The sequence below is a fragment of the Osmerus eperlanus genome, unplaced genomic scaffold, assembly GCF_963692335.1.
Source record: "Osmerus eperlanus unplaced genomic scaffold, fOsmEpe2.1 SCAFFOLD_628, whole genome shotgun sequence".
In the NCBI taxonomy this organism is placed as follows: Eukaryota; Metazoa; Chordata; class Actinopteri; order Osmeriformes; family Osmeridae; genus Osmerus; species Osmerus eperlanus.
Window position 1 is genome coordinate 1,843 of NW_026911343.1, and position 13,420 is coordinate 15,262.

The following is a 13,420-nucleotide window of genomic DNA, read 5'->3' on the forward strand; positions in this document are numbered from 1 at the left end:
TGATATGGAACCAATCACCATCATACATATTTCATTTGGGAGCAGCTAGTGTATTCTCTCTTCAAGATATGCTCTTTTTAACCAACTATGAAACTTAGAGTGCCGAAGCTTGAAATCGTCATTTTGGGGATTTCACAAGCTCTGAATGCGGTTTCTGGCAAATGGGCATACACCTGATAGATTTTCGCCCCACCATCAAACCTTTTGGTTTTGGATGAAATGTGAGTTTTGACTTTCAAGAAATGCGCACTCTGAAAAACTTTGTTTCTGAATGCGGGAAAAGTTAATGGTTTTATAAGGCCTATATCTAAAGCTCCTAAAGGAGCAGATGGCTACCTTTTGAATATATGATATGGAACCACTCACCATCATACATATTTCATTTGGAAGCAGCTAGTGTATTCACTCTTGAAGATATGCTCATATTCACCTCCTAAGAAACTTAGAGTGCCAAAGATTGAAATCGTCATATATGTATTTCACAAGCTCTGGATGCGATTTCTGGCAAATGGGCATACACCTGATAGATTTTCGCCCCACCATCAAACCTTTTGGTTTTGGATGAAATGTGAGTTTTGACTTTCAAGAAATGCGCACTCTGAAAAACTTTTTTTCTGAATGAGGGAAAAGTTAAAGTTTTTATAAGGCCTATATCTAAAGCTCCTAAAGGAGCACATGGCTACCTTTGGGATATATGATATGGAACCAATCACCATCATACATATTTCATTTGGGAGCAGCTAGTGTATTCTCTCTTCAAGATATGCTCTTTTTCACCAACTATGAAACTTAGAGCGCCAAAGCTTGAAATCGTCATTTTGGGGATTTCACAAGCTCTGAATGCGGTTTCTGGCAAATGGGCATACACCTGATAGATTTTCGCCCCACCATCAAACCTTTTGGTTTTGGATGAAATTTGAATTTTGACTTTCAAGAAATGCGCACTCTGAAAAACTTTGTTTCTGAATGCGGGAAAAGTTAAAGTTTTTATAAGGCCTATATCTAAAGCTCCTAAAGGAGCACATGGCTACCTTTGGGATATATGATGTCACGTTTCAGGTCTGTCTCACCATGTTTTATGTTGATTTATGTTTATTCATGTTGTCTTAGTCACGTAGTGTTTTATCATGTATTATGTTGTCTAGGTTCGTCATGTTGTTTAGTTATGTTTCGTTACGCTTTATTTTCTTGTCATGTCTAGTTATGTTTTCATACGATTATATTACCTGGTTATGTTGAGTGATTATCGTCTTAGTTTCGCTTTATGTTATGTTTCGATGTATGTTTATTGTTACGTTTAACTGGTCGTTGTTATGCATACACTTTTACATGTTTTTCCGCAAACCTTGCGTTCCGCCTTTTCTCTCTCTCTCTCTCTCTCGTTCTGTCCTTCACTCCCCTAATGTTCTATTTGTCTATTTACTAAAACTACTAACGCTAGATCAGGATTGGGTAGAAACTAACAAGACTAATCATGTGTTCATGTTTCCTTACGTTTCTCGTGCATGTCATTTACTAATTTACTAATGCTAGGGCAGGATAGGTTTATTACTAACGATTACTAATCTCCTTGTTAAACTTGTCATCCATCGCACCTGTTTTCCATTTCCTTGCTACGCTCTTACTAATTGTCTACACCTGTCTACACCTGCATTTATAGCCCAGTCGCGCAACTGTTCACTGCGAAATTGTCTGCCTCTGTTTTTTCACGCAACTCTTGAGCATTACTTACTGTTTGATTACACGTTACGATCCACGCCTGTTTACTGACCATTGTTTATTGATTTCTGTTTTGTGACCATCGTTTGTTTTTTGACTACGTCCTCGCCTACCGTTTTTGTACTTTTGCTTCGCTGATTGTTTCATGGTTTCGACTCCCGCTTCGCCCACGACTACGCCTCTGCCTGCCGTCCGTCTGTTCATCTGCCCCTGTTCAGGAAATATTTTTGTCTCTTTTCCTCCTCGACCCTTTTACGTAGGTGAAGTTGTTTTGGCAGCAATGATGTTGAAAAAATATTCAGACTCAGTAGTTGCTCATTATAAATCTTTAGTTAAAAATAAAACAGATTAATCCGGGGAGTCTGTGCGCTCCAGAATACTTCCAGAGATCAGAGAATTCCAAAGTAACAGTAGGAAGTATCCTAGTCTTTATACATTATAGCTAACCAATGAAAGCTGAGCTGTCTTAACCTTTCGCCTATATAATGATGCAGGCAAATTGAGCTGGTGATCACAAACTCAAAACATCTCTTTGCAAAGACCCACATCTCTTGGGCTGCATCACAGAGTCAAAACAGGCCGCATCCAATGCCATGGTTTGTAAACACCTGATTAAGTGTTCTCTGCACTTTCATTAGACAGACTGTACTTTGCAGCTCAATGTGTTTTAACAGACACACAGTTCTAATTGCTCAAGACTTATTCATTTTAACATGATTAATAATAATTCTTCAAACAGTATGGCTTATCATTGTAGTACTAAACAGCATTTGAAATATAGTATAGAGATATATAGTAACATTTAGGAAAGGGTATTTTTGCACATGATTCTGAAAGTATTTAAATCAAACTTCATCATTCCTGATTTTCAATAAGGGCATTTTGATCAAACTTCAACATTCCCCCCTTTGAGACCACTAGGTCTCACATTCTTGAGAGTTAACTTTAACGTTATCACTCTTTTATTAATTATTTTACCATGCCCAAATTCATTAGTTATCAATAGCATTAACCATTTAATCTATCAATTATACTAATCATTCCATACATCAATTACAATAATCATTTCATCTAACAATTATACTAATCATTTAATCTATCAATTACAATAATCATTTCATCTAACAATTATACTAATCATTTCATACATCAATTACAATAATCATTTCATCTAACGATTATACTAATCATTTAATCTATCAATTACAATAATCATTGTTTTAAATGAGCATAAGAGAAATATAGGAATAGCATCAGTTCTTGTACCATGATCTTCAAATCCGTGAGACATCATCAGTTGGATTGTTGGCCTGAGGAGAGATTACTAGCACATCACTCAGCCGTCGCAATCAGGCCTGTCTATTTATTGTTACCTCTATGTGTCAGTGCATCTAACCTATCAAAGACCTTCAAATATCAGGAGGTTGTTTTCCCTCCTGTGTTTCCTCGTCGTCGTTGTCCATAGGTGTTCGTGTTTGCCTCTATGTGTTGCACCTTACATGTTTGTGTGGTTTTGTGTTTTATGACAATACTTACTCGTGATCATAAACAATTGGGGAGCGGTGCCTTTCATCATCGTCACATTCACTTGGATTTTCAGGATCGGAGTTATCGATAACTATAGCCTTGTGCTGGTTCTTTACCCCATTGGCGTCGGGCCCTTCATCAGGGTCCACCTGCAGGATGTGCTTGCAGTACTGCCGAAAAGTCTTTGGTCATACGGTATGTGATTAAGGCTTGGCTTGTACCTGTCTGCCCAACTCGCCTGTCTTTTCCATCTATGTGTTATTCTATGTTTCCCTAGGTCCTCTGGCTTCGCTTGAACTATGAAAACTGACTGTATTAGTGTGACAGGAGCACATATTCCCCCCAGCGAACCGGTAGGCGGTTCCAAGCATTTTCCCCACACTGCCAATACATGTCTAATGCGATAGCAGTCCCTTTAGTTAAATCAGTGTTAGTCACCTCCCTCATTCGGGTGGCATTTAAGGTTAAATTACAATGGGTAGTTGTTCCCATATCTAAACTACCGCTCCCTTTGAAGCAGACAGGAAAACGGGTTCTGGGTCGTATTTGGGCTATAGTTTTTTCAGGGGATTGGTGGCTTGGTAGTATGGGGTGGCCTTTCCAAAAGGCATTGTAAGAATGGCCCCATTCTCCTGGTGTCAGTATACCTAGTTGAGTGCTGTTGGGCGGTGCAGTGAAGTGTGCAGCATATCCTACTGATTGAGCTAGCTCTAATGATTCACTCTGGGAATATGGTTGGGCCAAAAGAAAGGTGGGGGAAGCAGTGGAGTGAGGCATTATCGCGCATACGTAGCAGTCTGTGATTATGTTAGCTTGTTCCCGTGCGGAGTAATTCATGTAACTCCACCAAACGTTTTTGAGTGGTAGGAGGCATATTCAGTTCCCTGGAGCCATGATAAATTTGTTAGAAGTGAGTTCTGCTGTCGTTTTTCCTTTCTCTGAGCTATAGGGTTGTTCTCAGGAGAAAAGGCAAAGAATATTAGCATAAGTAGTCCAAGATGTCCTATCCCAAAAGCCCATTTTAAAACCCTTTTACAGGGCCTAGGGGGTGAGAGTTCTGATAGTGGTCGGTTGGGTCTGGGGCTTGTCGGCAATGGGTTAGGTGTATCCATGATGTGATTTCCTTAACTTTAACTGCTGTGGGTGTGGAAAATATCACCTGATAGGGTCCCACTTGTCTGGGATGTTTCCACTTCCGCTTGAATTTTTTCACGTAGACCCAGTCACCGGGGATTACCTTCAGCTGCTCTCCTTCCTCTGCTGTTGGTGGTGGTCCTTGGGCCTGTTTGTTCTGGGAATAAATGACACTGACAACCCGATTTAAGTTTTTCAAATACCCCCCAAGTTCTGATTCTAACACCTCCAAACTTACTTCTCCCATCCTGGGCCTAGTTGCTGGGACATTCATTACCCTCCCAGTAATCATTTCATGGGGTGTCAAGTGTGTTATCCTGCTCCTGCTATTTCTCATGGCCATGAGAGCTAGGGGCAGGCACTTGACCCATGACATTCCTGTCTCTTTGCATGCTTTGATTATTTTATTTTTTAGAATGCCATTGCATCTCTTGACTATGCCGGCAGACTGTGGATGGTAAACTGTGGAGAATTTTTGTTTGACCCGTCATTAAACAAACAGATTTGACGACTTCTGATGTGAAATGTGTGCCATTGTCGGAAGACGGGGTCTGGCAGACCCCAAAGTGTTGGAAAATTTCTGTGACCAAAGCCTTGGCCACAGTAGCTGCGTCTGCATGTCTTGTGGGGAATGCTTCTACCCACCTAGAGAACCTGTCTATGATCACCAAACAATACCTTTTCCCCTCTGCAGGTGTGATCATATCTATGTAATCCATCACTAGATGGGTGAATGGGCCTTGGGCAGGGGGCGTGCTTCCTGGTTGTGTGGGTATCCCTTTGTGCACATTGTTTTCTTGGCAAATTGAACAGTGTGAAATCCAATTGGTAACTGTTTCGGTTAAATTTGGAGAAAACCAAAATCTTTGAATCTTCTCGATCATCTCCCCCCTTGGAGAGTGGCACACACCGTGAGCCGATCTGCATAGGAGTTGCAACAGGGAGTTTGGGGCAACAACTTTGCCTGTGGAGTTCTGGCGCCATATATTTGTGACAGGATCCTTAGAGCAACCTCTGAATTTCCAGAGTTCTTGCTCAGTTGTGGAGGCAGTCTGCTGGACCTCCAGAAGTTCTTGCAAAGTAAATTCCTGTATTTCAATTACAGGGGCCTGATTAGCAGGCCCAGATGGTAGGTCAGCAGCTCTTTTAGCTGCAGCATCCGCGTGCGCGTTGCCCTGGGAAACAGGGTCTTGTTTTTTTGTGTGTGCTGTACATTTCATCACGGCTAGCTTTGATGGTAGTTTAATTGCCTCGAGTAAGGCAGAGATCTCTTTTTTATTTTTCACCGGTGTCCCAGTAGCTGTTAAAAACCCACGACGGGCCCAAGTGGCCCCCCAAGAATGTACCACCCCGCAAGCATAGGCAGAGTCACTATAGATGTTGACGGACTTCCCTTCTGCCAACTGGCAGGCTCTAGCCAGTGCTACTATCTCTGCCTGCTGGGCACTAGTTCCTGGAGCTAGAGCTGATTCCATTACAGTGTGGTAAGTAAAAGGGGCGTGTTGAGTGACAATGGCACATCCTGACTTCCTACAGCCTTTGGGGTCAATAAACGATGAGCCGTCAACAAACAAAGTCATGTCAGGGGTAGTGAGGGGGTTTGTAAACAGATCAGGTCTCGCAGTTGAGTCTTCTTCAACTGTGGCTGTGCAGTTGTGTGGTTCTCCATCGAGGGGAGTGGTCATGAGAGTGGCTGGGTTTACAACCTGGCAGCGAGTGATTGTGATGTGTGGTTGAGTCAACAAAACTTCGTAGCCAGAAACTCTTCGGTGGGTTAGAGCAGATTTTCCTCTGGACAGCATGGAGTCCACAGCGTGTGACACATATAGCGTGGTTGGGTGTCCGGCCATTAAAGGGTTTGCCTTGTTCACGGCAAACGCAGCTGCTGCTAAGCCTCTTTCACATGGGTGCAGTCCTCTTTCCACAGCGTCTAGCCTGGTGCTGTAATAGGCTAGCGGTTTGAACTGTTTCATGACAAGCTGTGCCAGTACGGCTGTGGTGAACCCTGCGGCTTCAGCACAGGGCTTTCTGATGCGAACGGAAGGGCACGTCGTCATTTCCATTGGTATCCAGGCATGGTTGTAGTCCAGCTTGCTCTAAGATCTTACATGTTTCCCCACCAGCAATGGAAAACAGGAGTTGCTTCATGTCCCCCAGGCAGAGGTTTGAGTGGGAGTTCTTCTGCTGGAATGCAGCAATCCAGGGGTCCGCCCCTTGCTGTAGCTTGGGCAGAGACTTGATCATGGTTTCCATATCTGTATGGGACCATGGTTGGTACTTATGGAGTGGTTGCCCCCCGCCAGGCTGGGGTAGGGCAATGAGGGGGCATTGATTGTCTCCTTCATCGTTTTCACTGTTATCTTCAAACCCCAATTTCCTTCTTCCTTGATCCTTCAATCTGCGACTTTTCCTGGTGGGAGACTGTTTCTTCTTTTCCTGCCTTCGGAGTTTCTTCTGGGCTCGTCGTGCAGCGGCCTCGGCCTGGTTTGCGAAGTGCTCTAATTCTTTCTGGTCCTCAGGGCTTCCTCCCGATTTTTGGTGTTTTTCCGACATCTTTCTGGCTCTATGTGCGTTCTCAGTAAGATGCAAGGCTTGCATCGTCAGTGCAGTGGTGCTTGGTTCTCTGTCGTCATCGGATGAAAAGTCCATCAGGTCTTTGTCTTCCCTTCTTTTGGGGTAGATTCTTAACTTCCCTTCGAGGATGCAGTCATCTCCATCCCTGTCCTCATCCATGCTGCTGGTGTCAAGGTACCAGGATATTATTTTTCTCCTTTCCGCCATCTGCAGGGTCTTTTCGCAACAATTGCCAGTCTCTGCTTTTCCCCACCTTCATCAGCGATGCACCGAAGTTGGGGTTCTTCTTCACATTTACTTGCTCTTTCTCTCAATTCCTTTTCTCGTCTCTCTTTTTCCTCCCTTTCTTTCCACAGGATAAAAGTCTCGTTCCCAGTACTAGCCTTTAGGGAGTGCTCTTGCTTCTGGCAGGGTTGCTCAGGTCTTGCTTCTGACAGGGATGGGGCAATGGATCTTCCAAACAGCTGGCTCTCACGGTCATCACTCTGCAATGAACAGAATGGTCTTGCCTCAAGGGGTGTTGAATTCTGGAAGGGCTGCTGACGTCCCTCTAGTGGGGAGGACAGGAGGTGCTCAGCTGGCCTTATAAGTCCCTTCACGCTGAGTTGTCCTTCCACCTGCAGGTCTCCTTCCATCTGTAATCCAGTGACAGATGTACTTGCTTGACTTACCATCATTTGGACCTCCTCAATGTCAGGATACAATTTTCCGGTAGGGGGAGCTCCAGCATAAGGTGGTGGTCTCCCAAGAAGGGCAGGGCCGCTTGGTTTTGCATAACAGAGAAGCTCCTCCTTCACAGGTGCCCCTCCCTGCTTCTTCCTGGTAGCTTCAGTCTCTCCGGCAAGCCTGTTCTGACGCCTCTGCGACTCAGCTCTCCATTCCTTGAAATGTTGTCGGTACATTTTCAACTCAATTTTGCTCCCCCAGCCTGGTTTCTTTTCCTTCTCGGTCAACACAGCATCAACGCACTTCAAGTAATCAGGTTTAAATGTTCCAGTCTTATCTGGCCACACATTGTTGTAACCCTCCGTCCATTTTTTCCAAGTAGACATTGTTTTGCTATATTCAGTTTCAAAATGTTTGGACATATAGTCCAGGGGGGTAACAATCTTATCCGACATTTCTGAGCAGCCCGTCAACATCACAAGATCAACCTTTCTTCGTTGCATTTGCTTTTCCCCAATACTGAATAAAAACAACCAGAAAGAGGAAAGAAAAATAACCCTTTAAATGTTTTTTTTATTTTTTTAAATAAGATATAAAATAAGAAATATAAAAATAAAGATAAAAATAAAGATAAGAAATGGAAATGAAAATAAACCTTCGGCAATGGAACTATGGAACCGCATGTGTTCCTCTTGCACCACTTTTTTTAAATATATTTTTATTATATTTGAGAACAACCAACTTGTGCTAGCTCTTGGAAAATTCACAATATTCTTTAATATTTTTATTATCGTATCCTGATATGTATATTATAATTATGTATGAGAACAACCAATTTGTTCTCCCCCCTTGGAAATCCACAATATTTATTATTATTATTTATTATATATATATATATATATGACCATTATTATAGATGAGAACAACCAATCAATTTGTTCTCTCCCTTGGGAAATTCACAATATTAAAAACACCCGGCAGTAATCACGCATACATTTACACAAGATTCTCAAACCTTAAAATAATGTAAAAAATATGTCAATATGACACACAAAAAAAAAACAAAGAGCTATAGTAGCTTGTGAAAGCAAGTATTTTACAAAATACCGTCAAAACTTCTCGTATGCGGCCTGTACCCGTGCAGCAGCCTGCCTTGCCCCTCTCTGGGTTGCTAAGGTCTTTCCAAAAGATAGGAAGTGATATGTACAATCCTCTGCACGGTGACTCTCCTCTAAAAGGAGTCTCTTGCCTTTAAATTATTAAGTCCCTGTTCCACATAAAATTCCACGTATCTCGAGTCAGTTTCGACAAGTCTGCCCGCCCGCATGCGTGCACTGCACCAACCGTCAGTATGCCCAACACAACTTCTCACTGGTTTTGGTTAGCTATATAAGGCTCATTTCTTATCATTCATGCTTTTCAACATCACACTTTTAAAAAGGCCACAACTCACCCACAGGTATCCGTCACTCCTTTACAGGTACTGCCAAAAGCTGATGGACCACGGGTAACGCCCTCACAGTCTTTTATAAAAAAGGTGACTGTTTACCTGTATCTTAGTTGTGCACTGGTCCTATTCAGGGAAGAACACCGTGTCCCATCAGCCGTCAGCAGTCCCGCTTCAGAAGATTGGATCCCGGGTTTCGGCACCAAATGTTGAGGAAATATTTTTTGTCTCTTTTCCTCCTCGACCCTTTTACGTAGGTGAAGTTGTTTTGGCAGCAATGATGTTGAAAAAATATTCAGACTCAGTAGTTGCTCATTATAAATCTTTAGTTAAAAATAAAACAGATTAATCCGGGGAGTCTGTGCGCTCCAGAATACTTCCAGAGATCAGAGAATTCCAAAGTAACAGTAGGAAGTATCCTAGTCTTTATACATTATAGCTAACCAATCATTTGTCATAAATCATCACATTGTCTCTCTTAACCCGCCTTAATATTCACTCTATGAAAGCTGAGCTGTCTTAACCTTTCGCCTATATAATGATGCAGGCAAATTGAGCTGGTGATCACTAACTCAAAACATCTCTTTGCAAAGACCCACATCTCTTGGGCTGCATCACAGAGTCAAAACAGGCCGCATCCAATGCCATGGTTTGTAAACACCTGATTAAGTGTTCTCTGCACTTTCATTAAACAGACTGTACTTTGCAGCTCAATGTGTTTTAACAGACACACAGTTCTAATTGCTCAAGATGACTGACTTATTCATTTTAACATAATTAATAATAATTCTTCAAACAGTATGGCTTATCATTGTAGTACTAAACAGCATTTGAAATATAGTATAGAGATATATATAGTAACATTTAGGAAAGGGTATTTTTGCACATGATTCTGAAAGTATTTAAATCAAACTTCCATCATTCCTGATTTTCAATAAGGGCATTTTGATCAAACTTCAACACTAACGAGTAATCGCTAATTTGCTTGTTATAGCGAACTGGTATTGTTATCTAACTAGATAAGCAATAGTATACAGAGTTTCATGATCGCTTGTCTGGAGTGCAATTTTGGCAGCTACACGTTCCTTTTGTCTCTTTACGTGTTCAATCATCCGTAAACCTTTATTTCTCTCAAACTGTAGGTTGCAGTTGCATCATTTGCATCTGCAAATAACTTGCTTGCTCACAATATAGTTGGTTAGCTAAAGTGAAAACTATAAATAGTGTTGTGTAGCACACAAAAGTGAAGATCTCAAAGCAGGCCCTGTTGTGTTTGTCACTGTCATCTTTCCAAAACAGTGCACGAGCACACTGAACTGTATAATAACGATTTATATTATGCGTTATATTCATCGACTGTGGGAAGCGTAAACAGTGTTGTGGTTGGAGGTTATCTGTTGTTGAAATTCCTCTCTTGACCGTTAGGAGTCCGAAATTACCTATTGTACCTTTGAAGACCTATTGAAGAGCAGTGATTTGTTCAAAAGTACAATTTCAGCTTCCTGTTCAAAGTTCAGAAGTAGTTGCTATGCTGTACTGAAGTTTTGAGCTATGACATGATTCAATGAACATTCTGTTTATTTCTATGACTAAGTTTCTATTTATACTTCAAGTACAAATTACTGAACATAGGTCACTATTCTAATAAATCTTATAGGACATGAAAATATGAAAAATGTAAAAGGTGTGATTGACAAAGTGTTTTATTTTTGTCTCTGTTCCCTTTAGGGAGTTATCACACAAGTGGAATCCAAAGCAAGTTATTGGACACTTGGTACTCAAAAGGTACATTTCTGGTTTATCATACTCCTATAAAACAGGACTTCTATATGGTTACAATCAGATTTGCTGTGCTGCCCCATGTTCAAAGAATTTGGTGTGATTTGGAAGATTTTTTGTTATATTGGATATTCCACCTCGTACTCATTGTAAAACTATTGCGTAATTTTGTGATTTGGTCAGGAACTGTGTTATCAGTTCAATTTGTATCTAACTCTTTCACTATGCTTCAGTCACTTGGCAAGTAAATGTTGTCATCTGTCTTCCAGTTTGTCCTATGTGGTCGCAATGCCATTTTACTCTGCAAGCCTCATCGAAACCGTGCAGGTTAGTATTTGGTTGTGGAATACCCAGAAAGCAATGTAAAAGACATCTCTCTGGAATGGCTTGTTCAGTTTAACTGTACTTACTGGTGAAAATGTGTGAACACCTGGCAAAGTAGCCCCAAGGTACTTGGGTTTTGGTTGTGGTTTTGGTTAGAGGTCTGCATTGGGCAGGCTGGCACCCAACTCCCGGCAGGTCCCCTGCAGGTATTGGCCATGTTTATTTTTTCAAACCTACGGGTAGCAGTGGGAAACAATTGAAATAACAAGCAATAAGTGCTTCAAGTTTGAAAAAAGTCGACGGGCAGATGCTAGGAACAAATGCAAGGAAAATAACATGATAGGCTGGTACAATTAATTATTTCCATCAATCATGGAAGAAAGAGCATGCTTAACAGAAGGCTGTTAGTGGTGCGGGATTTAGAATTCAGATCCGTGCAGACCTCTAGTTTTGGTATAGTTTGCTGATTGTTGCAACAAGTGGTGCTGATCAAATATGGCCATCAAAAGCCAAAAGAATTTAGCATTTTTAATGACCATAACTTTTGTCCTGACCAGTATTATGAAAATTTGAGTCCATAACCTGAAAGTAGATCTAAAATTGTGTCTGAGTTGTACACGTTTTCAGCTGCATGCATTTTTGTTATTGAATGTAATTCAAGAAAACTTCCCATGGTCCTTTAAAATTGATTATAATTTCTGGTGGTCAAATATCACACTGTTCTTGAAACATTTCCTTATATCGTGCTGCCCTACAAAACCCAGCACACAGCAAATCATACCAACGTGATGATTTGTAGTACTTGTAGTTATCAAGCTGTGTGCAGAATGAACTATTATGCAACCTAAGCAATCGAGATGAGACACCGCATTGACTATACACCCAGATATTTTCTGCGTGTAATAATTTATTTGGGCCCAGGGTTTGTTAAATCTTGTAGCCTACATGAAAAACTGAAGGAGTGGCACTCAAGGTGTGAGCGGTGTGGGGCTCAGTTATATATATTTTGCAACCATTTAGTCACTGTCTGGGGCCTTGCACCAACCGTGACTAACCCTGCAGTGATGAATGCCTAATATGCATTTATTTGACAGAGTGAGATCATCCGTGACAACCCAGGAATTCTGGACTGTGTGAAGGAAGGCGTGGGCCGGGTGATGGGCATGGGCATTCCCCACAGCAAGCGCCTCCTGCCGCTGTTGAGCCTGGTGTTCCCCACAGTCCTGCATGGGGTCCTCCACTACATCATCAGCTCCACCGTGCAGAAGGTGGTGCTGCTCTTCCTCCGAAGGAAGAGCCCGCCCGGGCAGCCCGCCGACAGGCCCGACGGTGCTCAGAGCATGCTGGAGGCCTACTTCCCCGAACTCATGGCCAGCTTCGCTGCCAGCCTGTGCGCCGACGTCCTGCTCTTACCCCTGGAGACCGTCCTCCACCGGCTCCACATCCAGGGCACGCGCACCATCATCGACAACACGGACCTGGGCTTCGAGGTCCTGCCCATCAACACCCAGTACGAGAGCATGAGAGACTGCATCAACGTCATCCGCAGAGAGGAGGGGCCCCTGGGCTTTTATAAAGGATTTGGGTCAATAGTCGTGCAGTACACGCTACATGCCGCTGTACTACAGATCACCAAGTTGATTTATTCAACATTGTTGCAAAATGCTTAAAATAATAGAATTTTAAAAAAGAAAAATCTTATTAATAGCCAGTCCCTTTTTAGCTACTGATCTCTGTTGTATTGTGTGGGTGCACAGATGACATTCTTCCAAAGCACATGGAAAGCTTCACCATCAAATCCATTGATTAGATTTCTCACATTTTTGCTTGTGCTTTATGGTGGTCATTTTTGTCTGCTCTGGCTATCAAAAAAATAAAATCTGTTCGGGTACTTCCCTTTTTGAACTTCAATTGAAAGAGACCTCTATGGAAGATGAATAGATTATCAGTGGTCTAGTAGAGTCATGTCAGTTGGTTAAATTAAAGCATTGTTCACCACAAATCATGTAAGCTTGCTTTTTTTTTCTCATTTGAAGGAATTGTTCATCTCTAAAAACATTACTTGCTGCCTGATGAATAAATGCTTCTGATTTCAGTCACTGGGGGAAGCAGAGGAATGCATTGTGCCAATTTCTTTAAAGATGTGTTCAGTAAGATTATGAAAGATGTCATATTTGTCTTTAAATTATTATTTCCACCTTAGATGTCAATGTACTTGTAGTAAAATGTTGCACTAAAAGCATCCGGCGT

The 13,420-nt window shown here is 41.9% G+C and overlaps 1 protein-coding gene across 1 annotated transcript; it reads left to right on the plus strand.

Moving 5' to 3' along the window:
* The first annotated feature begins 8,743 nt into the window (after positions 1–8,743).
* On the plus strand, positions 8,744–12,840 carry LOC134015944 (mitochondrial outer membrane protein SLC25A46-like). The gene is made up of 5 exons (XM_062455422.1): positions 8,744–8,840; positions 9,202–9,320; positions 10,767–10,852; positions 11,116–11,173; positions 12,265–12,840. Exons 1-5 carry the CDS (start codon positions 8,744–8,746, stop codon positions 12,838–12,840), a joined length of 936 nt encoding a protein of 311 aa, XP_062311406.1.
* Positions 12,841–13,420: the final 580 nt, after the last annotated feature.